This window comes from Callionymus lyra, chromosome 2 (assembly GCF_982586985.1).
Source record: "Callionymus lyra chromosome 2, fCalLyr1.hap1.1, whole genome shotgun sequence".
Lineage (NCBI taxonomy): Eukaryota > Metazoa > Chordata > Actinopteri > Syngnathiformes > Callionymidae > Callionymus > Callionymus lyra.
Window position 1 is genome coordinate 36,895,217 of NC_141819.1, and position 25,396 is coordinate 36,920,612.

At 39.3% G+C, this 25,396-nt stretch overlaps 3 protein-coding genes across 8 annotated transcripts; 1 reads left to right on the top strand and 2 right to left on the bottom strand.

Moving 5' to 3' along the window:
* The first annotated feature begins 42 nt into the window (after positions 1 to 42).
* ttc4 (tetratricopeptide repeat domain 4) lies at positions 43 to 8,857 on the top strand. Its single transcript, XM_087783046.1, has 10 exons — positions 43 to 283; positions 352 to 469; positions 1,164 to 1,325; positions 1,397 to 1,474; positions 1,647 to 1,771; positions 1,836 to 1,922; positions 2,089 to 2,321; positions 2,477 to 2,561; positions 8,231 to 8,313; positions 8,482 to 8,857. Exons 1-10 carry the CDS (start codon positions 176 to 178, stop codon positions 8,573 to 8,575), a joined length of 1,173 nt encoding a protein of 390 aa, XP_087639172.1. The 5' UTR covers positions 43 to 175; the 3' UTR covers positions 8,576 to 8,857.
* A 723-nt stretch (positions 8,858 to 9,580) lies between these two features.
* On the bottom strand, positions 9,581 to 16,269 carry LOC148086731 (cornifelin homolog B-like). Of its 6 annotated transcripts, none has more exons than XM_087784957.1 (4): positions 16,134 to 16,263; positions 15,592 to 15,664; positions 10,347 to 10,531; positions 9,581 to 10,153 (listed from the first exon to the last, which is right to left on the bottom strand). In XM_087784957.1, the coding sequence occupies exons 1-4, from the start codon at positions 16,191 to 16,193 to the stop codon at positions 9,962 to 9,964; spliced, it is 510 nt and encodes a 169-aa protein (XP_087641083.1). In that variant the 5' UTR covers positions 16,194 to 16,263; the 3' UTR covers positions 9,581 to 9,961. The 6 variants fall into 6 exon arrangements, with proteins under 6 accessions (XP_087641083.1, XP_087641080.1, XP_087641079.1 ...); XM_087784954.1 differs by lacking the exons at positions 15,592 to 15,664; positions 16,134 to 16,263 and adding exons at positions 10,607 to 10,694; positions 12,081 to 12,184; XM_087784953.1 differs by lacking the exons at positions 9,581 to 10,153; positions 10,347 to 10,531 and adding exons at positions 13,330 to 14,370; positions 15,345 to 15,438 and having other exon boundaries at positions 15,533 to 15,664; positions 16,134 to 16,269.
* A 1,540-nt stretch (positions 16,270 to 17,809) lies between these two features.
* Positions 17,810 to 25,396, bottom strand: ttc22 (tetratricopeptide repeat domain 22). The gene is made up of 8 exons (XM_087784958.1): positions 25,011 to 25,396; positions 22,446 to 22,746; positions 22,323 to 22,378; positions 22,140 to 22,255; positions 20,359 to 20,477; positions 20,129 to 20,290; positions 19,780 to 19,932; positions 17,810 to 18,774 (listed from the first exon to the last, which is right to left on the bottom strand). The coding sequence occupies exons 1-8, from the start codon at positions 25,268 to 25,270 to the stop codon at positions 18,241 to 18,243; spliced, it is 1,701 nt and encodes a 566-aa protein (XP_087641084.1). The 5' UTR covers positions 25,271 to 25,396; the 3' UTR covers positions 17,810 to 18,240.

Sequence of the window (25,396 nt, forward strand, 5' to 3'; positions counted from 1 at the left end):
ATGAAGGCGGAACTATTGCTGTCTTACTACTGCACGGATGTATTTCAGAGACGCACCGAGCACACGTGAAGTCAACACGGCGATCAGCTGGACTATTTATATTTTTGATTCTTGTTTCATTAAAGGTTCGCTTGTTGTAATAAAAGCTTGATACTGAATTGAAGACCAAATAAACATGGCGACTCAGTGCGACGATGAAGAAGACGAAGTGATGGACGCCTTCATGGACAAATTCAAGACAGAAAGATATAAAAATGCTTTTAGTCAAGACAACTGGGAGGAGGTAATACTGGACTGTTGTTATTATTTATGACATGATAGCGATACATGCTTTCTGTGTTGTGTTCGCAGGAAATGGACAAAGTTCCATTTTTTATGAAAGATTCTCCTGAAAATTTTGATCCAGTAGAATATCCGGAGCTCGCTTGTCTGCAGGCTATGCTGCACGACGAGGACGGCACGCCAGAAGGTAACAACTGATGTGAAGGTTTTTATATCGGATATAAAACGTTAAAATTACAATGAAGTTATAATTTAAAGACATTAAGCTGGATTTTATTACTTTATTTTTGCTGCATGGCCCCTCACAACAGCCGCTGTATCAAATGTGGCCCCTGAGGAAATGTAATGACCTACCAAAGCTCTTATCCATTCATCTTTCACCAACATCTCCCATTACCTTCATCTTTCTGTCTCCATCACTCATCCTTCCATCTCTATTCCAATATCTCTAATCCAAGATCCTTTCCTACTTCCATCCATAAATACTCTCCATCCAGTTTTTGGCCACTTTATCCATCCCCCCTCCCCTTCTCCAGGTTCTTATTTTATTTTTTTACAATCTATGACTCTTGAAAAAGTCGTAACTGCTTTCATTTTTTTTAGTCCAGAACTAAGCTTTAAAATCTGTCGACTCAGAGTAGACTGTATCCTCTCGTCCTCAGTCATCGCTGGGATCGTTTTTATCGTCCTTTAGCTGACTTGTAAACTAATGTCACTTAACTTAAGTTTTATTGTAACACAAAAATGAACAACATCCTTATAGATGGATGGATAAACGTTATGTTAATCGTACTAGAGTGCAGTTGAATATTGTTACAGTTGAAACATAGCACTTATCTTCAGTGTATCGACATTTTCTTGCAAACCTGTTTTTTCCACAGAACAAGCAGAGACCATGAAGATGGAGGGGAACGCTTTCTTCAAAGAGAAGAACTACAAGAAGGCGGTGGTGGCCTACACAGCAGGTCTGCTGAAGAAGTGTGAGGACCGGGATCTCAATGTGGTTCTTCTCACCAACAGAGCCGCGGCACACTTCCACCTGGGTGAGTCACTCAGACCTGGACCTTCTCCAATGTCAGTTTCCGTTGAGAGTTGTTGTTTTCTTGCTGTGCAGGGAACATGCGCTCGGCACACAACGATGCCGCAGCAGCGAGGAAGCTCAGACCCGAGCACCTGAAGGCTCTGATCCGAGGTGAGAATCCCAGTTCAGAGGTCCACTTGTAAAGATGCATGTACTTTTTTTTCTTCTTCAGAAAAAAAAGTACATGCATCCTTTTTACCGCAGCCTCAAACAGCATGTGTGTTTCTAACAAGCTCTGATTTGGTCCCGATGATAATTTTTAAAATGTTTTTTTTCGGTCCAGGAGCTCAGTGTTGTATCGAGCTGCGCAGTTTCGCAGACGCCATCCGGTGGTGTGACGAGGGACTGAAAATCCATCCGTCCGACAAGAAGCTGCAGGAGCTGAGAGCCGCCGCAGACAAACAGAAGGTTAGTGAGCAAGCGAGACATGAGTGTCCACGGCTCCCTCTTCAAGTGATGATCGTTGTCGTAGAGAGCGGCAGACAGAGATGCCAGGAAGGCCAGAGTGCAGGAGAAGAAGCAGCGCGGGGAAAAGGAGAGTCTTCTGGCTGCAATAAAGGTAACAAACCTGCAGTTTTCATTTGAATTCAATTTATCTTCACCTTTTTTCGGGCATCATCTTCAGTCGCACCTCATGTCTTCATCCTGTCTGCACTTCTCTATTACTCTTGATGATTGACGGAAACAACTTTAATCTTTATTCTAAAGTCGAACGTCTTCTTCAGGATCGAGGGATCAAGCTGCTTCGCTCTACCAAAGCTCGTCCGGCAGATTCCGACAGCGATGAAGAAGCAGCGGGGTTTGTGGCAGAGCTGAGTCTAGACGGGCTCGGCTGCAAAGAAGCAACCGGAGCTCAGGTCTTCCTTGATGAGCAGGGCGCCCTCCAGTGGCCAGTGTTCTTCCTTTATCCAGAGCATCAGCAGAGCGACTTGATCTCTGCCTTCTCTGAGAACGACAGGTGACCAACGACACATCAGACTGAGTAGTTTCTGTTTACTTATGTTGCTCAGGGATTCAAAACAAAATAACACCGGGTTTATAACATGAAGTCTGAAGTTTAAATGCATATGTGATCTGTGAGTTCAAGTTCTTGTCCTCCATTCTGTTTCTCAGTTTCATCGACCACCTGTCCGTCATGTTTGGAGAGGAGCTTCCACCGTGGGACTATGACAGAAAATATCGACCACAAAATCTTCAGGTATGACAAGTCATTTTAGATTTATAGATTTAAAGTGATGTAAAGATATATCGTTTCACTTCTCATGTATGGAGTAAATTATATAAATGAATAATAAAAAATGTGTTTTATCCTTTTTTCAACTTTAATTCAATGATAATGAAAAATAAGGATGAAAGAAATACAGTATCTTTTTTTTTTTTTTTTTTTTTTTTTTTTTAGAATCCCTTATTAGTCCCGCAAGGGGAAATTCAACCATTCACACATACTGATGTGAGTAGGCATGCACACTTAGTAAGTAAGTAAGTAATATATATTTATATAGCGCTTTTCGAGACCAGGGTCACAAAGCGCTTTAACAATCAAAACAATACTCAAAACAGCACATACTTCAAAGATCAAGACAACACCGAGAACAGCACAGGAGTTCGAGAAATTCAAGGAAAAGCCTGCACAAATAGAAACGTCTTAAGATGTTTCTTAAAGGAGTCAGTAGACTCCATCAAGCGCAAAGAGAGAGGAAGATTGTTCCAAAGCTTAGGAGCAACAGCCTGAAAAGATTTCTCTCCTCTGGTCCTGAGCCGTGTGCGTGGAACCATAAGTAGATTCTGATCCACAGACCTCAGAGACCGAGCTGGGGTGTAAGGCTGGATCAGATCAGTGATGTAAGGAGGAGCCTGACCATGAATAGCTCTGAAAGTAAGAACCAGAATTTTAAAGTTGATCCTGAAAGAAACTGGAAGCCAGTGAAGAGTTTTAAGGACCGGAGAAATGTGAGTTCTTCTACTAGAGCGGGTCAGAATTCTCGCTGCAGAGTTCTGAATCAACTGCAGGCGAGACAGCTCCTTCTTGTTAAGACATGAAAACAAACTGTTACAATAGTCCAGACGAGAAGAAACAAACGCATGGATTACAAGCTCCAGATCATGTTGTGACAGCATTTTCCTAAGTTTAGAGATTTTTCTCAGTTGAAGGAAACAGTTTCTGGTCAGTTTTCTACAGTGTTGAACAAGAGAGATGTCTTTATCAAATACAACACCCAGGTTTCTCAGGCTCAGTTTGACAGACTGACCTAAGTCACCCAAGTACTGACTCAACCCTGGAATCGTATCATCAGGAGCAATCACCAGAGTTTCAGTTTTGTCCACATTAAGCTGTAAAGTGTTTTCACTCAGCCATTGTTTGATTTCTAGCAAACAATTGACTAAGCTGTTCAGCCTTTGGGGCTCAGTTGGGTCAAAAGAGCAGTAGAGCTGGATGTCATCAGCAAAAATGTGATAAGAAACATCTGGAAATCTCTGAATGATTTTACCAAGGGGAATCAAGTACAGCAAAAACAATAAAGGACCCAGAACAGAACCTTGAGGGACTCCACACAACAGATCTGCCGATTCAGACCTCATTTGATTGGCAGATACACTAAAACTGCGCCCAGAAAGGTAAGATGAGAACCATTCTAACACAGACCCAGACAGTCCCACTTCATCCCTTAGTCTTCTCAGCAGGATCTGGTGATCAACTGTGTCAAAGGCTGACGACAGATCCAAGAGAACCAGAACAGTGAATTTACCAGAGTCAGCCGACATCATGATGTCACTGGACACTTTCAGTAAAGCTGTCTCCGTAGAGTGATGTTTACGGAAGCCAGACTGAAACTTCTCATGGATGTCGCTCTGATCCAAGAACAAGGATGACCAAGAGGAGGAGATGGGCTCAGAGACAGTAGGGGTTCCCAACAAAGGGGGAGAGATTTTCTCTTTGATCAATTTAATTTTGTCAATGAAAAATCTCAACAATGCATTGCTGTCAGCTTCACAGAAGACCGGCGTGATTTGAGGAGCAGGAGACACGAGAGAATTAATCGTGTCAAACAAAACTTTGGGGTTTTTCCTATTTGCTGCTACCAGTTTTCTGATGTAATCAGATCTAGCAGTTTCTACAGTGCCTTGCGAAAGTATTCGGCCCCCTTGAACCTTTCAACATTTCGCCACATTTCAGGCTTCAAACATAAAGATATAAAATTTTAATTTTTTGTCATGAATCAACAACAAGTGGGACACAATCGTGAAGTGGAACGAAATTTATTGGATAATTTAAACTTTTTTAACAAATAAAAAACTGAAAAGTGGGGTGTGCAATATTATTCGGCCCCTTTACTTTCAGTGCAGCAAACTCACTCCAGAAGTTCAGTGAGGATCTTTGAATGATCAAATGTTGTCCTAAATGACTGATGATGATAAATAGAATAGACCTGTGTGTAATCAAGTCTCCGTATAAATGCACCTGCTCTTTGATAGTCTCAGGGTTCTGTTTAAAGCGCAGAGAGAACCATGAAGACAAAAGAACACACCAGGCAGGTCCGAGATACTGTTGTGGAGAAGTTTAAAGCCGGATTTGGATACAAAAAGATTTCCCAAGCTTTAAACATCTCAAGGAGCACTGTGCAAGCAATTCTATTGAAATGGAAGGAGTATCAGACCACTGCAAATCTACCAAGACCCGGCCGTCCCTCCAAACTTTCATCTCAAACAAGGAGAAGACTGATCAGAGATGCAGCCAAGAGGCCCATGATCACTCTGGATGAACTGCAGATAACTACAGCTGAGGTGGGAGAGTCTGTCCATAGGACAACAATCAGTCGTGCACTGCACAAATCTGGCCTTTATGGAAGAGTGGCAAGAAGAAAGCCATTTCTGAAAGATATCCATAAAAAGTCTCATTTAAAGTTTGCCACAAGCCACCTGGGAGACACACCAAACATGTGGAAGAAGGTGCTCTGGTCAGATGAAACCAAAATCGAACTTTTTGGCCACAATGCAAAACGATATGTTTGGCCTAAGAGCAACACAGCTCATCACCCTGAAAACACCATCCCCACTGTCAAACATGGTGGTGGCAGCATCATGGTTTGGGCCTGCTTTTCTTCAGCAGGGACAGGGAAGATGGCTAAAATTGATGGGAAGATGGATGGAGCCAAATTCAGGACCATTCTGGAAGAAAACCTGTTGGAGTCTGCAAAAGACCTGAGACTGGGATGGAGATTTATCTTCCAACAGGACAATGATCCAAAACATAAAGCCAAATCTACAATGGAATGGTTCACAAATAGACGTATCCAGGTGTTAGAATGGCCAAGTCAAAGTCCAGACCTGAATCCAATCGAGAATCTGTGGAAAGAGCTGAAGACTGCTGTTCACAAACGCTCTCCATCCAACCTCACTGAGCTCGAGCTGTTTTGCAAGGAAGAATGGGCAAGAATTCCAGTCTCTCGATGTGCAAAACTGATAGAGACATACCCCAAGTGACTTGCAGCTGTAATTGCAGCAAAAGGTGGCGCTACAAAGTATTAGCGCAAGGGGGCCGAATAATATTGCACGCCCCACTTTTCAGTTTTTTATTTGTTAAAAAAGTTTAAATTATCCAATAAATTTCGTTCCACTTCACGATTGTGTCCCACTTGTTGTTGATTCATGACAAAAATTTAAAATTTTATATCTTTATGTTTGAAGCCTGAAATGTGGGGAAATGTTGAAAGGTTCAAGGGGGCCGAATACTTTCGCAAGGCACTGTACCATCTCATTGTAAGAAGTCAACAGATCCCTGAGGTGAAGTCTGTGCACCTCAAGTTTAGTAGACTTCCAGAGACGCTCAGTCTTTCGACAAAGTCTCTTCAGACTCAGGAGATCTTCATTTGTCCAAGGGCACCGTTTTTTCTGAATTTTCAAGTTCGATTTAACAGGTGCCACTTGATCCAGTATTTCAACACAATGATCAGTAAAACAGTGAATCAAACTGTCCACATCTGGACAGTCATCAAAGGAAAGACGGTCAAACATAGCAGAAAAACTGTCTGCAGTATCGGCTGAGATGACACGCCTCTGAGACCTAACTTTCAAAGGCTTAGGTTCAGGGATGAAGTCCAGGTTGAACAAGACAAGAGAATGATCACTCAGATGGACATCATGTACAGATACATTAGAAATGTTCAGGCCAAGAGTAAAAACTAAGTCTAAAATGTGGCCTTTTTGATGAGTGGGTTCAGAAACATGTTGCTCAAAATTAAAGGCTTCAGTTAAAGTTAAAAGTTCTTTAGCAGAACAAGATGTGACGTCATCAACATGAAGATTAAAGTCTCCAAGAATAAGAACAGATTCCATCTGAATAATGGAAGATAAGAAGTCACTAAAGTCTTTCAAGAACATCGCCGCAGGACCAGGCGGACGGTAGATTGACACACAATAGAAAGGTCTTGTAGAACCAACCAAGATCATCTGAGACTCAAAAGAAGTGAATTCCTGTGTCTGAATCACTTTGCAAGAACAACTCTCCCTAAAAACAGTAGCAAGACCTCCTCCACGACCAGAGAGGCGAGGCTTCCCCAGGACAGCGCTCCCTACTGGACAGAGTTCGTTCAGATGAATAAACTCTTCCTCTCTCTGCCAAGTCTCAGAAAGACATAATAAATCCAAATTAACTCTTGTGAAAAGATCATTAAGAATAAAGGATTTATTAGTAATGGAGCGAACATTAAGAAGTCCCACATTCAGCACCGATGACGTCACTGACGACGCCGCGTCACTGACAGGCGCGCAGAGCGGGATCTTTTGAAGCGAACAGCGGTCACGTGGGTACCAGCTGTCACTGAAGTTCAACTCGGTTGTAAAAGTCGAATTAAAGAGAGGAAATGAAAAAATCTTACCACCTTTCGTTGAGGTCTGGACAGACGGCAGCGCTGATGTGTCGTCACACACAGTGAGAGGGATGTCGATCAAACATCGATGACGTTCGATGACGTCTGAGTTGTTCCGAGCGATCGCAACTGCACGTCTCATCCTGACCTGTACTCCAGCCCGACTCGATCCCTTGTGGAAATCGCCCGGTACTCGAGAGATCAAACGATATTCCACAGAGTCCGAGTCGATGAGAAGCGGAGCCGGAAACACGTTCACCGGACGTTGGAAACGGTCGCGAGTGAAGTCCTCCATCGACTCTCTGATGTTGAAAAGAGCATCACGATCATAGATCCGAGATGCTTGAGACATATCTTAAGTGATATGAGCATAATATCCGGACAAGTAGTCGTTAAAACGACTGTTTTTGGCAATTATTGCAGGAGCTTACGTTTCAAGCAGCCGATCAAAGGCTCACCGGAAGCGGAAGTCACTTGCGCCAAGTTCACCATCAGGAGCAATCAGGGTAAAGTGTCTTGCTCAGGGACACAACGACACAAGCTTGTCCGGAGCTGGGATTGAACCTGCAACCTTTTGGACTGCAGGCAACCACTCTACCATCTGAGCTATGTCGCCCCATTATCTGTTTAGAAGTGTGAATATAAAGTAACAACTGTACTTGTATATAAGTAAGTAAGTAACTGGGTCACAAAGCGCTTAAACAATCAAAACAATATTCAATAAGGTATATATTTTAAAGATCAAGATAAAACTGATAACTGATATAATAAAATAAAGAATAATATAAAGTGAGAATAACACTTAAAATTACTTAATTATTTAACGATATGATACGAAAACAAACTGAGCACAGTTCAATAACAATTCTCTATAAAAATGAAGTCTTTGTATAACTGAATATTACTTTAATATCTTAAAGTCAAGTGAAAAGCTAAAAAATGTAAATAGTAAATCATGATTGACTTGACATGTAAATATCTATTGACTTCTGTCCTTCAGTTGTTCTTCGAGGACCAGCAGAAAGAGACGCTTCACAGAGTCGACCCTCAGTTGACACTTTTGGAAGTGTTGCAACACAAAAGGTTTGTGCGTCAGAGTTGGCAATTTTGTTGGACGATCAGTTTTACAAGGAACTTATTTTTACCACAAACTCAAGCCAAAAATAATGTATTTTATTAACTTCAGTTTGTGCTGGACAAGGAGTTTTTGAAAAAGTACTGACATGTGATGTCATCACCTTTTGTCAACAGGTTCTTCGTCAAGGCTGGAACTCCGAGCTTCATCGTTCTGGTTGACGGCTCGCCGTTCTGTAAGAAGTTTATAACGGGAAAGAAAATAAAATGACAGAACCAGACTTTTAATCTGACGTATTGTAAAGTAAAAAGTAAAGCTAGAAAGATGCAACACGAGGCTTCATAGTGTTCCTTGTAATGCGGTGCACCTCACAGTCCTTAAAGCACACTATACGTACAGCGGGGACAAGAAACAGCGCCATCCAGTGGCTGTTAAAGAATAGAGCAATTCCTTAATTTAACTTAACATGTCAAACAGACATGTACGAATAAACAAGTGTGTTGCCAACAATAGAACATCATCTGTGCTCCTGTGATCTAAAAGTGCTCACTTCGACTAATTCTTTGCGTAACACTTTCACAGCTACATTATTTGATCTTAGGTCGGGTCTTCAGGGGCCGTTATTTGTTGTTGCTCAGTTTTTACATATGTCTAGCTTTGTACCCCACGTTTTTTTGGCCTCTTATAACTGTACATGTGCACTGGTGGCTCCTGTAAAGTTTCTCTTTTTCAGCCACAGCCAATGACTGCTTCTTATTGTAGTAGCTGTGTTTGATGGGCCGGACCTCTGATCTCCACTCCCCTCTGTATTTTTATATATTGGAACGCACAAATAACCAGCTCCGCTCATAGTCCTTTGACCTACGCCTTTTTTCTTTCAAAGGCCAAATCAATTGTCTCCAAATGGTCTGTAAACTCTACAATGTAGGCTTGTCTGCAGGATTTAGACTTATTTAGGCTGGTTGCTGATTGTACAGTTCAGAATTTACACATTGACTTAGATTGAACTGCATTTCCCAGTGGCTGTATTTGGTACATCTGAAGGTGCTAGTTTCAGGAGCCTTTCTTTGGCATTCATTTCAAAGGACAAGCCTTGGGAAGGCTTTGTGGTTATGGTTTTACACTTGTCTTCTGGTGGCGCCGCCCTCAAGTGCATGTTGTTTGTATCTGCCTTTGGCAAGACTGGGTCTGGCAACCCACAAGGATGTGTGTGTGAACATTTTTCAATTCTAACAGACTTGGTGTTGTGTGAGATAGAAGTGACAGATCCAGACGTTCAATCGTTCCACCATATCAAACATTTATTTATTTGAGATCCATTACGTCCTCACAACACAATCCAGGTTCGGTAGCACACTCCATACAGTATGATTATTACACACTCATCGTGATAAGTTTCCTATTCTTTCCTTCAAACCCAGCAGATTGCACTCTGGGTAATATATGAGGTTTTAAAATAATTTATCAATGTCATTATTAAATCATTAATCAATCATTAAAATTTTATTTGAAAAATCTTCCTTCACATACGGAAAAATAAACAATTAAAACTTTACTTAAAAATAATTTCAACAATAAAGTCATTCATATAATATATTGAACTATAAATCAAACCAACAAAGTCCCCTCGAAGCCCGCCGAGCCTGCAGGTGACCCTCAGTGTTGCATCACCACCACATTCGGTTGCCCATATTGCATCATCATGGGCGGCTGCTGGATCACAGTGGTGGAAGCCACGTTGACCACCACAGGACGATTGTTCTCGATGTGCTTGAGCTCGCGGTTCATCTGGCACCAGTTACAGACCACGCAGAAGCACGCCAGCAAAGTGTCGTTGCAAAGGTCGCCCTGGACAGGAGGACGTCATGATCACATTAAAGTCACCTGATATCACGAGGTTCCTGGACGATCAGTGTTCAACAGAATGAGGAAGTAGTTCGATTTCTAACTATCTAAGAAAAACTATCAATATTTTCTTAAGTTAAAATAAAGTGAATTTCTTCATTATGTTATTTATTATTTAAAAAAAATGTGGTCATACCTTTATGCCGTGTTTGTGCCTCATGGCCGCACGTATCGACAAGCCAGCTGGGGGCACGATGAGGGGGATCCCCAAGGCGGACACGATGGGGCACAACATGTCACATACTGGGAAGCAAGCGTTGGATTCAAATTTCCTGGACACAGTGCAGGCGAGACACGGACAGCACCAGAACCCATAGCAGCCTGCAGAACAGATTTTTGAAATGTCACCTCATGTTTATAAATGTTACTAAACAAACCAGCAGAAAAGATTCTTACACGTGGGAACATCGTCGCAACAGTCGCATAAATCTGAATTCCAGTTCCTCAACGTTTGTGGCGCCATTTTTAAACCTCAGAACTTCACCTGCAAGTGAGAAATATGACGAGCACACAGAAGATGTTTAAATGGATAAAATATTGAACAGAAAAGAAACCTAACATGTGTTTTTAATAACAAAGGGGAGAAATGAAGACAAAATACAAAAAGTAAAAGAGATGATAAAATACAAATATATCTTTTAAATACATGAACAAGTTTAACACATATGTCTCTTTTCTAGATCAAAGTCACAGAGGTCTGTATGCAAGACTTGTTTATATATATTTATGAAACTTCATTTTAAATAAACGACAATACACTAAAGAGTAAATGCACCAGCAACAAAGTATAAATAAAAACAAATACACAAAACTTGTTCATTTTAGTATATGTCTGTTTTTTCATTGTTGCTCAACTGTCGTCACAAATTTAGAAAATATGAAACTTGAGTAAGAAAATCGATCTAAAAATGTGTAATGTCATCACACAGAAAACCCCACGAGTTTAAAAGGTCAGGATTAAACAAAAGCTCTTAACTTCCAGAAACAGTTAAGCGCTTCACGGTATCAAGATATAATTTGTTGCTGTGACATTCTCTCGCCAGCAGATGGCAGAATCACCTTTGTTCAGGGGTCAATCCTGAAGTTACAGTCAGTTCAAAAAACATTTGCCACTTTTAACGAGTATATTGAAATTTGAATTGAAATTTGAGGACACTCACTTCAACACAAAACGCTTTTTTATAATTTTTTTTTTTTAAAGAAACAAGATTTGAGTGGTTGACCTATGGTATGTTATAGTTGTCCGCAGATCACTGTTTCTGGTCACACCCGGAAGTAAAACGGACAGACGCGGGAAATGATTGCTGTGAGAGCACTAAACTTAACTGAACTAAATGATGGTAGTTAGAAGTATGTTTTTGTTTTGATCACCTCATTTAATTTATTGACTTCTAAAGTTAATTTCCCACATTCTAGACAAACAAAACCAACATTATATTCTTCTCTATTTTTGGAGAAGACTTTTAGTCAGGAGATCTGCTTCATTGTTCTCATGAAGGTGTGATCTGATCAACTGTGACACAGACTACTTACTAAAAATAAAAATCTCTCACAGAAAAAAAGTAAACTTGAAGGCTTTTCATAAGGTTGTGAATTAAAGTACAAACTACTCTATTTAACAAACATTTTAAAAAAATCACTTGACTCGGTTATTTTAATTAAAAATATATTTTGTTGAAATAGGTCACAGTCTTGTGGTTGTGAAGTATAAGATTTAATTTCATCGTCTCTCAATTTAAAACTCAACACAAACATGTACACAACTACTAGCGCTACGTTCACTGTCCTACCACAAGTTGAACAAACCAAGAAGGGGCATCGTAAATAGTCAACTAAAATGGATTAAATCCTCATAATAAAAACAGCTCACCTGGTTAACCTGGACTTGATGGCTTGATGGTGGACAGGGTGACTAACGAAGGATTGTGGGACACATATGAAGGAGCGGCAGCTCAGAAGTAACCAAACCTGAATCTCTTCATGACAACACGGTTTCCATCGAAAAACGAAAGCTGAAGCAACTTTTTACAAAGGAAAGTTATTCCTTAGTAGATCTCATGCAAACTGTCACATTACAGTCAAGATTAGTGTGAATAAAATCACCTTTTGACAAGTCTTGTTGTGACAAAGAAGTTACACACCTTCTCACCTATAATTTTATTTCACGTCACGTCAGTGGTGACTTGACAACAACAGGGCTTGTTTTGATAAAAAATATTAATGGCTTATGACTGTAAACAAAAAGGAGTGATCAGTGAAGTTAATCCAGATAAAGATAGTAGTGGCTGTATTTAGTACATCTGAAGGTGCTAGTTTCAGGAGCCTTTCTTTGGCATTCATTTCAAAGGACAAGCCTTGGGGAGGCTTTGTGGTTATGGTTTAACATTTGTCTTCTGGTGGCGCCGCCCTCAAGTGCATGTTGTTTGTATCTGCCTTGGTGAAAGACTGGGTCTGGCAACCCACAAGGATGTGTGTGTGAACATTTTTCAATTCTAACAGACTTGGTGTTGTGTCACCTGCAAGTGAGAAATATGACAAGCACACAGAAGATGTTTAAATCAATAAAATATTGAATAGAAAAGAAACCCAACATATGATTTTAATAACAAAGGGGGAGAAATGAAGACAAAATACAAAAAGGAAAAGAGATGATAAAATACAAATATATATTTTAAATACATGAACAAGTTTAACACGCATGTCTCTTTTCTAGATAAAAGTCACAGAGGTCTGTATGCAAGACTTGTTTATATATATTTATTAAACTTAATTTTAAATAAACGATAATACACTAAAGAGTAAATGCACCAACAACAAAGTATAAATAAAAACAAATACACAAAACTTGTGTTCATTGTAGTATATGTCTGTTTTTTCATTGTTGCTCAACTGTCACAAATTTGGAAAATGTTAATCTGCAAATATGAAACTTGAGTAAGAAAATCCATCTAAAAATGTGTAATGTCATCACACACAAAACCACACGAGATAAAGATATGAATAATAGATTAGAACAGATGTAAAATGTTGTATTTATTGCTTCTTATAAAAATAAAACAGAGATGCTGTAATGAATAGGGAGACAAAAGAACAGTTTGAAAAATCATTCTTGAAAAATGTCAGAATCAGAAACTTTTATTGTGTCGTAAACGCAACATAGGATTTTCTTTTGTCGTGTCAGTACAGAATCAAACAATATTGACAAAAAAAACACAAATGACAAAAAACATAATGAATGTGTTACTTAAAAGGACATTAAAATAAAACAGTTTTGGATGACTTCGGCAGGTTTCTGGTCAACCAAACACTGGACGTAAAAATGAATGACAGCTTCACGACACGTCACATACTGGCTTCAATCCAGAAAATTCCAGTTTTTGTTCTTACATTACTGGAATTCAAACTGTTTCTCTTTCTGACTTTGATTTGTAAACCTCAGATTCAGACTTCACCGACAAGTGCTGGTGTGGAGAGGAAAACAAGAATAAATGTATCTAAAATAAGATAATGATTACATATTGTGAATTATAAAATTGTAAATAGGAAGGCACAAGTACATGAAACATGCATGCGAGATCTAAAACATTGTTTCTGGCGCCACCCAACGTCGGAATAGTGTAACTGCAATGTCATAAACCTCTGCTACATACAGCGCAGACATTTATTTAAAAGAGGAGATAAATGCTCTTGTTGAGTCAGTTTCTGGCTTTATTTTTCTGGTAACTTGTACAAAAACTGTTCAAGTTTACTGGAGCACAAATAAAATTGAGTTATTAGAGTGTGTGACCAGAGAACATGATAAGTTTAACCTTTGAAAAAAAAACATTGTTTAGTGTCACCTGTTAACATATAACAGAACATATTGTTTTCCATCCTTGTTATGGCTTTGTAAAACATAGTTATATCAGTGTGCAGTGGACTGTAGAGACAAACAACTATTTTCTGTAACTACGTCCTAAAAATGTGGTCAAATTCGTCAGGAATCTTTAATACTTTGCCAGGATGACCCCAGTTTGCAGCTGATGCTGGTCAGGGGAGCGACTCGGCTGCATGTTGACAACTGTTCCCCTTTTTTCCTGGTATTGCAATTCACGAGCCATCTGGCACCAGGATAGACACAGGCAGCCACAGGTTATTGGGAGGTCTTCGTAGATGGAGCCCTGTGAGGAGAAATAATTTTTTACTTGTTTTGATCTGAGGTTTCATTGACTTGAGGATATTATGAATAACAACATCCAGAGGTGAAAACCTCTCATGTAGAAGGAAAAAAGCTCTTAATTTATTCATCGACAAATGTGTACTGTTCAAAATGACATCCATATGTTCAAATCTCTTGCATATACTTTCAAAGCCTGTGTAAAAGCACGATGCTATGGTATGTTGACAAATTTGTGCATCAGATAAAAACCTCTGAAGCATAAATGAAAACATGTGAAAACCTCTTAGACATATTTCGACATTCTCTAATTGATATTTATCAATATACAAAGTGTCTTTAAAGGTCAACTAATGTGAAAACCCAACTCTCCTGACTCACTCATAGGTTTCAAATGTTGGAGTCTTACTCTCTAAGATGCTGTAAGTCCGTCATCATGACAATGTTTTAAGTAATTACTTCATAAGATCTCGCCCGTCTGAAATCTTGGCGAACGAGAGGTTACAAGAGCCGAGTTATTATCATGTAATAATGGCTTCACTCCTCCTCCAGCAAGCTGAAATCATGCCCCACTTTGTTTATAGAACGAGTCCCTTAGAGGGGGAGACTTACGGGAATGACGACACGCTGTGACAAACATTCATGCTTGACCAATCACAGCAGAGTGGGTGTGGTCATGATAAATAAGATTTAGTCCAGGAAAACAAAACCTTTTCGGTGGGCGGGGCTTAAGCACATATTCTAATGTAAATATTTCTATAAAATAAAGTTTTGTACAAACAAACACTGATGATACAATAGAGTCCAACATCTATTTAAGACACACTTAAATCAACACATTAGTTTCCCTTTAAGTTTTTATAGTCACATAACACCCTGTTATTACACTTTTTAACATAACACCTCTGTAGGTAAACCCTTGTTATCATCATCCCCAACACTTTAATACAAAAGTCATAGAAAAACGATGTGCTTCACCTTGATCCCATATTTGTGGCGCATGTCCATCCTCATGGCCAAAGATGCAGGGGCCACAAAGAGGGGCAGACCAAGGCAGCCAAGCAAGCCAAGGCTGTTGACATCAAAGAACAGGATGCCAACATTTTTCCCATATTTATGCGTGACATAGCAGGCATGACAGCAGGAGCAAAACAACTGTAAGAAACCTTGGAGAATAGAAGAATTTAATAGAAGAACGTTTCCAGGAGGGGTCCCTTCGTCTTACATGAAGAAGGGTCCTTAACACAGTCGAAGAGGCCGGTGCTCCACTCCTGCAGGTGCGCTCCATCCATGTCTTCCTAAGAAGAAAACAAAAAAAGTGATTGTTCACAAAAATATATTAATTTAATATACTTGTGTGTTAAACTTGAGATTGCGCTTCATTGTCAATCACATCTAATTTTGACATCTAATTTTGACATCATTAAAAATTGTGTCATTGGTTATCATGCAAACCAACCCATGTATTTTGACAGTGTTCCAATATGAGTTAAAGTTTTATTTAATAATAAACTAAAAAATGTTGTTTTTTTCTATCACGGTGTGAAACGGATGATCAGGAACATGTTTGGAAGGTCGGACACATTCTTTGTCGAATCACAAAATAAAAAGCTGTAGCATATAATCAATACAATAAAGCAACAGTAAAAATGAAATAATTATTTTAATAACGTATAATAACTCGTTTCAAAGTCAAAACATTTTAATAGCAATGAAGTCACGTTAAGACAAGACCGTATATGAATCGCTGAATTAACTTAAACTCACCAGGTCAAGTTGAAAGGCTCGATCTCCACTGAAAGCTGTGAGAGCATGTGAGTCTTTCATCGGTGATGAACACCAGTCAACACTGCAGTCAGTGGCTGCACAAGAGACGGAACATTCCCTACATTTAGCTGCTGATCGGAAGCAAATGAAAATCAGGTTCAACTGCTTCGACTAGTCTTCTGGTAAACGTTGAAAAATGACAGAAATGTGTGAGTGTGAATGAAGGTTAATTCCGCATGCTGGGGAACAAAAGACAAATATGATTCCACAAACTGACTTAATATAATAATAATAATAATATATAAATAAATCATTGCTGTCCAGTCTTCATTTTGTAATGGTTTGATTTTGTTGTATTATTACCAACTGTCAATCATACATCCATTCATTAGCACTGTATATGATTAAAACAATAATAATAATAATAAAATCAAAGTTTGATTGTTTGTTAGAAGATTGTTCTTTCTTGTTGGGATTTGTTTAAAAGTTGTGGACTAAAAAAAAGTACATGTTAATATGTATAAATTCAGTGTATATAAATATACAAATACATAATTATTTAGTGAAAACAAATATGTTCTTAGTGCTTCAAATGGCACAAGAATATTAACATCTATAACTCTTTTGACATGCAGACCTGCAAGTCAACGTTTGAATTTAGATCGAAATGATTTAATTGTTTTAAATGTAATCGCATGTTCATTTCCTTCTCGTCAGATTTCTGCATGAATGAATGTGTCAAGACAAAGTTAAATTTAGACAGTAAGGGACGAGCATGACTGGTTAAAGAATGTCAAGTCTCTCTCATTTTACAGTAATAAACTGGATTTTAGCTTCTGTGTTTTCAAGTGCACAAACACAGAGTGAGAAAAGTCCAGCCGGCCGACCAAGGAAGGTACTCGTGTTTCCAAACACTGACGATCAGTATCTCACACTCACCAAATATCTGACTCTGTTACGTATCTTCTCTAGACACTGAACAGCTGAATCCATTTAAAGTTAGTAACTTATTTCAGTTGATACATTTCATTTTCTTTCTACTTTAACTGTCATTTTATACAGTTTGTACCTTGTGTTATCTCAGGGTCAAGGTGACCCGAAGTCCTGAAAACAAATGTATGTGTGGTATCCCTTGTGTTGTCTTTGGATCTAGGTGAACGACCTCCCTGGCTTCCATAAATACATATGCAGTGGTGGAGGTTGTTTTTGGGCCTCCGGGTCACCTTGACCCTGAGATAACACAAGGGTTAAAGTTGCAAAAACTGCTCGTCCTTTGATTGTGGCGTTCAATGACTGCTCATATGAGGCATTCAGGGAAATGTGTACAAATTAAAAACTTGTCTATGAACAAATAAACTTGAATTGTTAACAAATAATTTACAGTGAGCTAATATAAAACCAGAAAAAAAGCTCTTGTTACCTGGCGAGGGAGGGAATTATTTCTAAAAAATGCCAAACTGGATCTAATTTTTAAAAAATGTATTTTTTAAATTGAATTTCAAGACAAACAAGAAGAGGTAACTGTTGTTTTTACAGCCAAAACTTTGTTTCTTGAATATACATAAAGAAAGATAGGGTAATACTAAACATAACCGACTATAAAATAATGTTACTATTGAAACACAATTTTAAAAATATTACATTTATTCATAGAAAACTTTTAGAAAATTATGCAATATTGTGAGAGAAAACAAAGGGAAAAAAAACAGGAAAATGGAAAGTGTGTTTTTAACCATTGATCCATACTTTTGTTTAAAGAAAAATATTACTTTATTTGACACTTTATTGGAACTGAAACTGTCTATATATGGTAATACTCAGCTCAGTTGTTTGTATTGTTTCATTTTAAACCTGGCACAATCACTGTATCATTTGTAGTTTTCTGTTTTAGTTAAAAGAAACACTTGGACTCAAAAATGCTCCTTGAGTTCATTGTCCTTTGAGCAAATGAGAATCCAGGCCTGACACATGAGCACCATGTAGTCTTTTTACTGACGGTGTTGCACCTTCAGAAGCAACACCTTCACTCAAAGATCTGTTAGGGCTGTGAGAGGAAACCAGAGTGGCTCCACTTGTTCACCACCATCCTTTAAGAAGGATGTCGTCTTCAGAAGGAGAAGGACCAGGCTTTGGCTCTCTTCTTCAACGTCTGTTTGGGAGCCACCGTCTCCAGCAGCCTCCTCACCAGCTCCAGCCGACCCGTCCTGATCAGAGCCCGCGAGAACTCGGTGACCTCGGCGGTCCGTGTCCTATACAAGCACCTCAGCACGTCCTTCACGGCGCACTCGGAATACTTCTCCTCCGCCTTCTGCACCCACACTTCCATCTGCGTGATGGCCGGGCCCGGGTCAGAGCCGGCCTGCATGTACAGGGCCAGCAGGGCCTCCAGGAGGCAGCGCAGGGCCGTGGTGTCCGGGCTGCCGGGCCTCTCCAGCTCCACGGCGCTTTTGAAACAGTCGGCGGCGTTCTGCTCTTCGCCCTTCAGCAGGAGGCAGCGTCCTCTCAGCAGGTGGAGGTCCGGCAAGCTGTTGCCCAGCTCGAACTGCAGGGCCTGAGACAGACTGACCAGAGCACAGTTGATGGCAGCCTCGTCCACCAGTAGACTCTCCTGGAGGGCGTCCACACCCATGAAGTAGAAGATCTGCAGGAGACGCAATGTTAGTTTAACTTTCATTCATATCCAATGACCTACAGAGCCCCCGAAGTGACATGAAGGATCTTCTTCATATTTTTATTTTTGGACGCTAAGATTCTCCGTAGATTGCCATTGAGCGAAATAAGACTCAACAATGGAAGAAGACGTGCTCGACTTTTTGCGCTCAAGAGCGATTGTCAAAGAAGAAATATCACGAATGAAATTCCAAGTCACAAGTTGCAGGTTTATCAGTTAGATGGTCTCTCACTGGTACAATAGTTGTATTCGCTTTCAAGAACCAGTCCAGTAACAGTCAATGAACCACTTCCTTGCCAGCAGTCAACACATGGAATCGTAAGGAAATCACGGCACCTGTTTGTATCGCTGTAATCTTTCACGATAAAAATTAAAAACCTTCTTAAGACCTTTAAAGAAATATCTTACTGCTGGATATCTTTTTTACTTCCTGTTGTCTTTTTTTTACTTCTCCAGGATAAAAGTGTGTCATCTGATTTTGAATGTTCATTTCATTTTACTGCATCAAATTGAGACTGATGAATTGATTTTTCTTCTTTAATGCATGACAAAAATCGGACTCAAAGAAAATCCTAGTTTAAACAATTAATTGCAAAAATACAAATTAAAAAGTGAATTAAAAAAAAAAAAAATCAGTGTAACAAAAATTCAGTTTTAACATCTGGGCAAGGAGAAGCAATCCATCTGTCTGACAGCAGGGATCGGATGTTAACAATGAATTTTTTTTAGTTTTTTTTTTTTACACCCAATTTCTTATCCTTAATTAATTTACATTGAACATTTTTTACATGCATTTTTTCAAGAATTTAAATGTACTTGTGCATTGAAAAAGAAAGATGGCAAAATAATAACAATTTGACTGCTTTTCAATTTAAAGTTCATTTGATTTTGTAAATATGTGTTTATTGTCGCTTTAGGGGATCCATGCAAACCAATCACTTAAATGTATATTTAAAATTAATTCACTTTTCCTACCTGTGCCATCTCCAGGTGAGTCCTCAAACAAGGACGGACTTTCAAAACCTTGTCCAGGTTCTTTCGGGCCTCGGTGAGTTTCTGCCGATCAGGAATTCCTCCCCGATTGTGCTTTGCTTTCTCAAGGTCTCTGACGTAGAGCACCACGTTGATCTATTGTACAAATAAACTCAATTATAGTTAAGTGTAAAATATTCTTTTTCACATCCCTAGTCAAGTTCAAATGATGAAATGATACATTAAGATTTAAATGAGTCATAAAGGCGCTGTATTCTAACTTTCATAATCTTCCCAAGGGATCAATGTAAAGTTCAGATCCAACCCGGAAGCAAAGTAGATCTTGCTGTACCTTCGCGTGGGTACAGTACGCCTGCCAGTTGAGCTCTGGGTCTGGCAGTACGTTGAGGGCCATGTTGCAAATCCCGGTCGCCATCTCGTGCTTGCCCAGCAGGAAAAACATCCTGGTGAGGAGGTTGAGGATGAAGGCATCGTCGCTCGCCAGCTTTATCGCCTGTCACGACACAATTGGTGCGACATGTTTGTACGCGCATCGCGAGCATCAACACTTGTTTGGCGTACAGTTCCGAAGCAGGTGAGAGGATCGGTGGCCGAGTAGCCGCAGTCGTGGATGGACATGGGGACTGTGGTGAACTCCTCTTTCCTCTCCAGCATGACGCCCACGTAGCACCAGCTCAGGGCTGCAGAAGAACAACAGTGAATGTAGCTATTGTCGTTTATTAATCCATCTCTTAACTTGAAAGTATGTGGTTCTGATTCGCGGCACGCAGGAACTCTCGCTATGCACAAGAGTCTTATCATAACAAAGGTATCTCAAGACACTTTACGGTAAGACCATAATGGAGAAAATAAAAACAGATCCCGGCAACAATGGGTGAATCACAGTGGCAGTGACGAGGAAAAATGTCCTTTTTGAAAGGCAGAAACCTTGAGCAGAACCAGACTAGGTGTTGACAGCCTCCTGCTGCGACCGACAGGGAGGGTGGATGGGGGGGTAGACAGATGGAGAAAAGAGTGAGGGGGGATACAGTAAGAGAAAGAAAGAGTAGAGGGAGAACAGCAGAATCCAGGAGAGAAACCTGGGTGTGTTGATATGGTTGTGATTTTCCCACATATCTCAGTGATCTAATTCTTGATTTATAACTACTGTTTGCATCGCTAACTGGTTAAATATTTTCCATAGCTTCTCCAGCTCTTTAGCTGCTATTTGAGTCTGGGATGGGAGTAAACGAAGAGAAGTAGAATAGTACTGAACTGCTAAACTGCGTCACACGGCAACAAGTCATGTTTCAAAGTGGATTCTGCAGCAACAACTTTTATATTTTACATCAAAACCTAGGAAAACGTGTCAATCTTCAGAACATATTATGGTCGTGAAAGCGCTAGCTAGCAGTCTTTGATCACTATAGCCTGCCATTTCAGTATCATTGTATCGAAAGATCTTTTTCCGAATTGTTTCGCTACTAAAACACTTGGGCAACAATTGTTGCGCTAATCACACGCAAATGATCGTTGATTTCCTGCAACAAAATGAAAGAAGTATCTTGAAAAAGGTGGATTTAAAGCAGGGGTCTAAGAAGTGTTCCACAAAGGGCCACAGTAGGTGCAGTTTTTTTTCCAACAAAACACATTTTAAGCCTTAGCAGTGTAATCTGTTGAATGTCAGTCTGGTGTTGGTTGTTTTAACTGAACCTAATTTGGTAAAACTTTACATGCTTGGAACAAAAACCTGTACAGGACCGGTTTGGAGACCACTGCACTGCACTTACACTTAATATTTTGAGTGCACAAGAGTGAGCAGTGTGCAAAAATGTAGTGCGCAAAAGGGCTCTCAGTTGTCGCACTTAAACAGCCAGAAAATTAAGTTTGGATCGATAGACACTTTCCACCCTTAACGGCCGCCATCTTAGTGACGTAGATGACACCAAAGTTTCAATGTTTTTCAAGGGTTAGATTCTACACATGTCGACCCCCGGCACTCAAAATATGTTGCGTCCCCGCTAACATATCGTCGATGCATAGTTGTGTTTGGTTTGAATGCATAAAAAGACGTAGTAGCTTTTACATGTAAGTCCTGCCATTTGTGGCCCTTCAGCAAATTTCTAATGACCCCCATTGTTGATTAGACTGGCGTGTATTTTTACGTTTAAAATCGCAATGCGGTGACAGAAATTAACACTTGCACCAACAACTGCAGAAAAAAGATCATGGATTGATCATTAGATATAATATCAGTGACGTGTTTTATATTTCTAAAGTGGTAAATAACTGTTTATGTTTGATATTAATGCTGTAGAATGTGTAGCTTCTTAATTCTTCATTTAATCAATGTTTTTGTTCACCTTTCTGTTGTTTTCTTTCAGATTCCAGCGTTTCCTTGAACAGCTTCAGTCCTTTGTTGTAGTGAGACAGCCTGGAATACTCAGAGTCGTCTTTGGTTTTCACGATATCGTCCAGTCTGTGAAAGTATTAGGTAGTTAGTTCGAACAAAGCCATGATGTGCAACGTTAATTTAGTTTGTTTACCTCATATAAATAGTTGCCATTTTGAAATACCAGCTCCTTTTTTCCTCCGGGGATATCTAGAGAAGAGTGTTATCATCAGACCGACGGTTTGATTGATGGCCATCAGGTGTCAAATGATCTCACCAAGTGTCCCCCATAGTCCAGAGCTCTGTTGTAGAGCGTCAGGGCCGAGGTCAGCCTCTGCCTGAGCTCCTCCTCGCCGTCCAGCTCCACGTCGTACGGGTAAACGTAGGCCTGCTCGGCGAGACATCGCGCCGCCAGCTGCCTGGTCTCCTCCTGAGACGCCTCTCCGGACTCCAGACCCATGAGGTGCGACACTTTCTCCACACACTCCGTCGCGTCCAGCTCCCGGCCCAGCTTGTCGTAGACGTAGCCCAGGTTGGCCCAGGCGTTCAGGTTCCCCGGGTCTTCTTTACAGATGCTCCTGATAAGATGCACAGAAGGATCATTTCGAGCGGCGGTATGAAAGTGTGTCCGTGCCACCTGGATATTCAATTGGTTCAATTGAACATTACAAATGTTGAACATTTAAATAGTTTCTGCAGGTGTTTTATTCTATTTTTCTCTTTATAATAATTAATTAAATAAGTAATATATATAAATATATTTCAAGGTTGAATTTGTTTTCAATAGTTTATAAATTAAAATGTTGAATTTGTTACGACACATAGTGTTTGATATTCTAATAATTCTAAATACAATTTTTTTAACGCTCTATTATTGAAGGTTAGATTTTTTTTTGTATTTTCAATAATTCAATTAAAGAATGCTAATATTTTATAATCAACCTTTTTTTAACGCGTAAAGTTTTGTAATTTTTCTAATTCCCATCGTTGAATATTTTTAAAGGTTGAATTCGTTTTTACTTTTTTCAGTGATTCAATTAAAAAAAAATCTAAATTAAATTTTTTTTTTTACCTATTGAGTTTGATATTCTGATTCAATTAATTGTAAAAAAAAATGTTTTTTTCTTAATTCAATATTTTTGAATTTGTAGTCTTTTAATTTCAACATAAAAAACACTACTACACCAAGATCAAAAAGTTGAATTCAATTATTTAAAAATGAGGTTTATTCATTTAAATGAAAAAATGCATCAAAATTTGAAATATTAAATCTAACCATTCAATATTCTGATGACTCTGATTTACTTCCATACAGGGGTGTCGAGCTCAGACACAGCGAAAATGTTCAACAAATTGTTGACTGTTGATTTAACAACTGTTTCTCCTTCTGACTGAAGTGTCTAGAATTAACGTAAACATATCTATGAGGTTCCTTCACAACTATGATTCTATGACCAACACCAATTACATTAAATCAAGTGAAAGCTAGATTTGAGACACCTGATTTAAACAATGTTCACCAGGCAACAGATCGAGGTAACAACCAGTGTAAGAACTGTGAAGGTAAAGTAGTTTGGTTTGGGCTAAATAGATGAGCAAGGTCGACAAGAAGGAAAGTTTGTATTTAGCAGTGAGGACTGGGAAAGTTGGCGACTAACATCCAAGCAAAAACAAGAACAAACTAGGTTCCATGTGTTCTTACGTTGTTTCTACTTTGACTCACAAGCTGTTGTTTGAAGAACCACAGTTTGAACTAATAGCAACGACAGCTTCTGGAGATGAACGATAACATCCTGACGTGTCAGACTGTGTCGTGTGACGTTCAAACAATGAACCTTCACATGTTTAGCTATGATTAACACTCGTCTACTGACTTTTGACACACGTTTTTACATATTACAAGTGGTTTTGGTGATGAAACAATGTTTAATTATATAGCACGTTTGACTCAACTTTGACACATTACAGTCATAAATGGAACACATTGTAGGATTATTTATTCAGCTTTTCTTCCCTGTGATAAAATAAGTTTGGAAACACATGAACCTCTCTTGAAAACATACATCATTTTGGAACACAGGAAATACACAGGTTTCCTGAAGAATTATTATTAAATATCCTCAGAAATGTTTACTTAAACTCATTTATATAGATATTTTTTTATCATACAGTTTTCTTTTCAATGTTGCTTTTTTATGAATGTTCTAATACTTTCATGTTCTATGGCAATATGTACTTTTATACCTCAAGGCGGAAAAATAACAACATTTTGAGCCAAAAAAACGAACATGATTAGTGGATTTTATTCTTTAAATCGTTTTTTGGCTAAATATTGGAGGGACTTGTTATTTTAACAATTTTAACAATTTAAATGAAAAGGCTGTTTTGTCAGGTTTCAACTGCTTCCAACCAGTTAACAGATTGATTTATGTTCCCAAAGATAAGAAAGAAATCTTCCTCTTTAAGTGAAGTAAAACCTGTCAAAGGATTACATCAATATATACTATAAATACCAAAGTAAAAAGTGCCTTTATCAACTGGTCATTTTAAGTGTATTTTAGTATGATTACATTTAATTTAATTAGAGTATCAATCAGGTGTGGGTGCATTTGTACGAAGCGGCAGGTGTGATTATTGAAGAGTTATTTAATATAAGAGGAATTTATAAAGGTATAAATACATATGAATAAATATAAATTAACATAAAAGTCAATAAGGAGTCTTCAAATGTGTAAACAGACCAAACTAATATCTAGATATTCTAAAGATATTCAATATGTTGCGGTCCAGCTGACAAAAGGTGGTTCATCACTTGCATTGGCTTCAAGCTTCTAAATCCCACCTGAATATTTCCTCCGCCTTGTCCAGGTGGTCCAGGTGGAAGGCCAGCAGACCCAGTAGGTTGCGGACAGCGTACTGCAAGTATCCGGCTTCAGCTTCCAGCTCGCACTGCAGGCTCTCCTGCTTCAGAAAGGTGTCTCTGTGTCGCAGTTTCATGGGTCCCACCGGGTCACAGTTGAGGTGGAGGTCCAGGAGGAAGTGTCCAGGGATGTAGTCCATGTCCTCCATGAGGGACTCCAGATCCTCGATGTCGTCCTCCATACTTCTCTGCTCTTCTCTCTCGTGACTAAATCAACAACGATTATCCTCAGATCGACATATTTAGAGAGTTTCCTGTTCGTCTCTCTTCCTTCTTCTGCCTCAGCCTGCTGTCTCCTGTCATCCTGG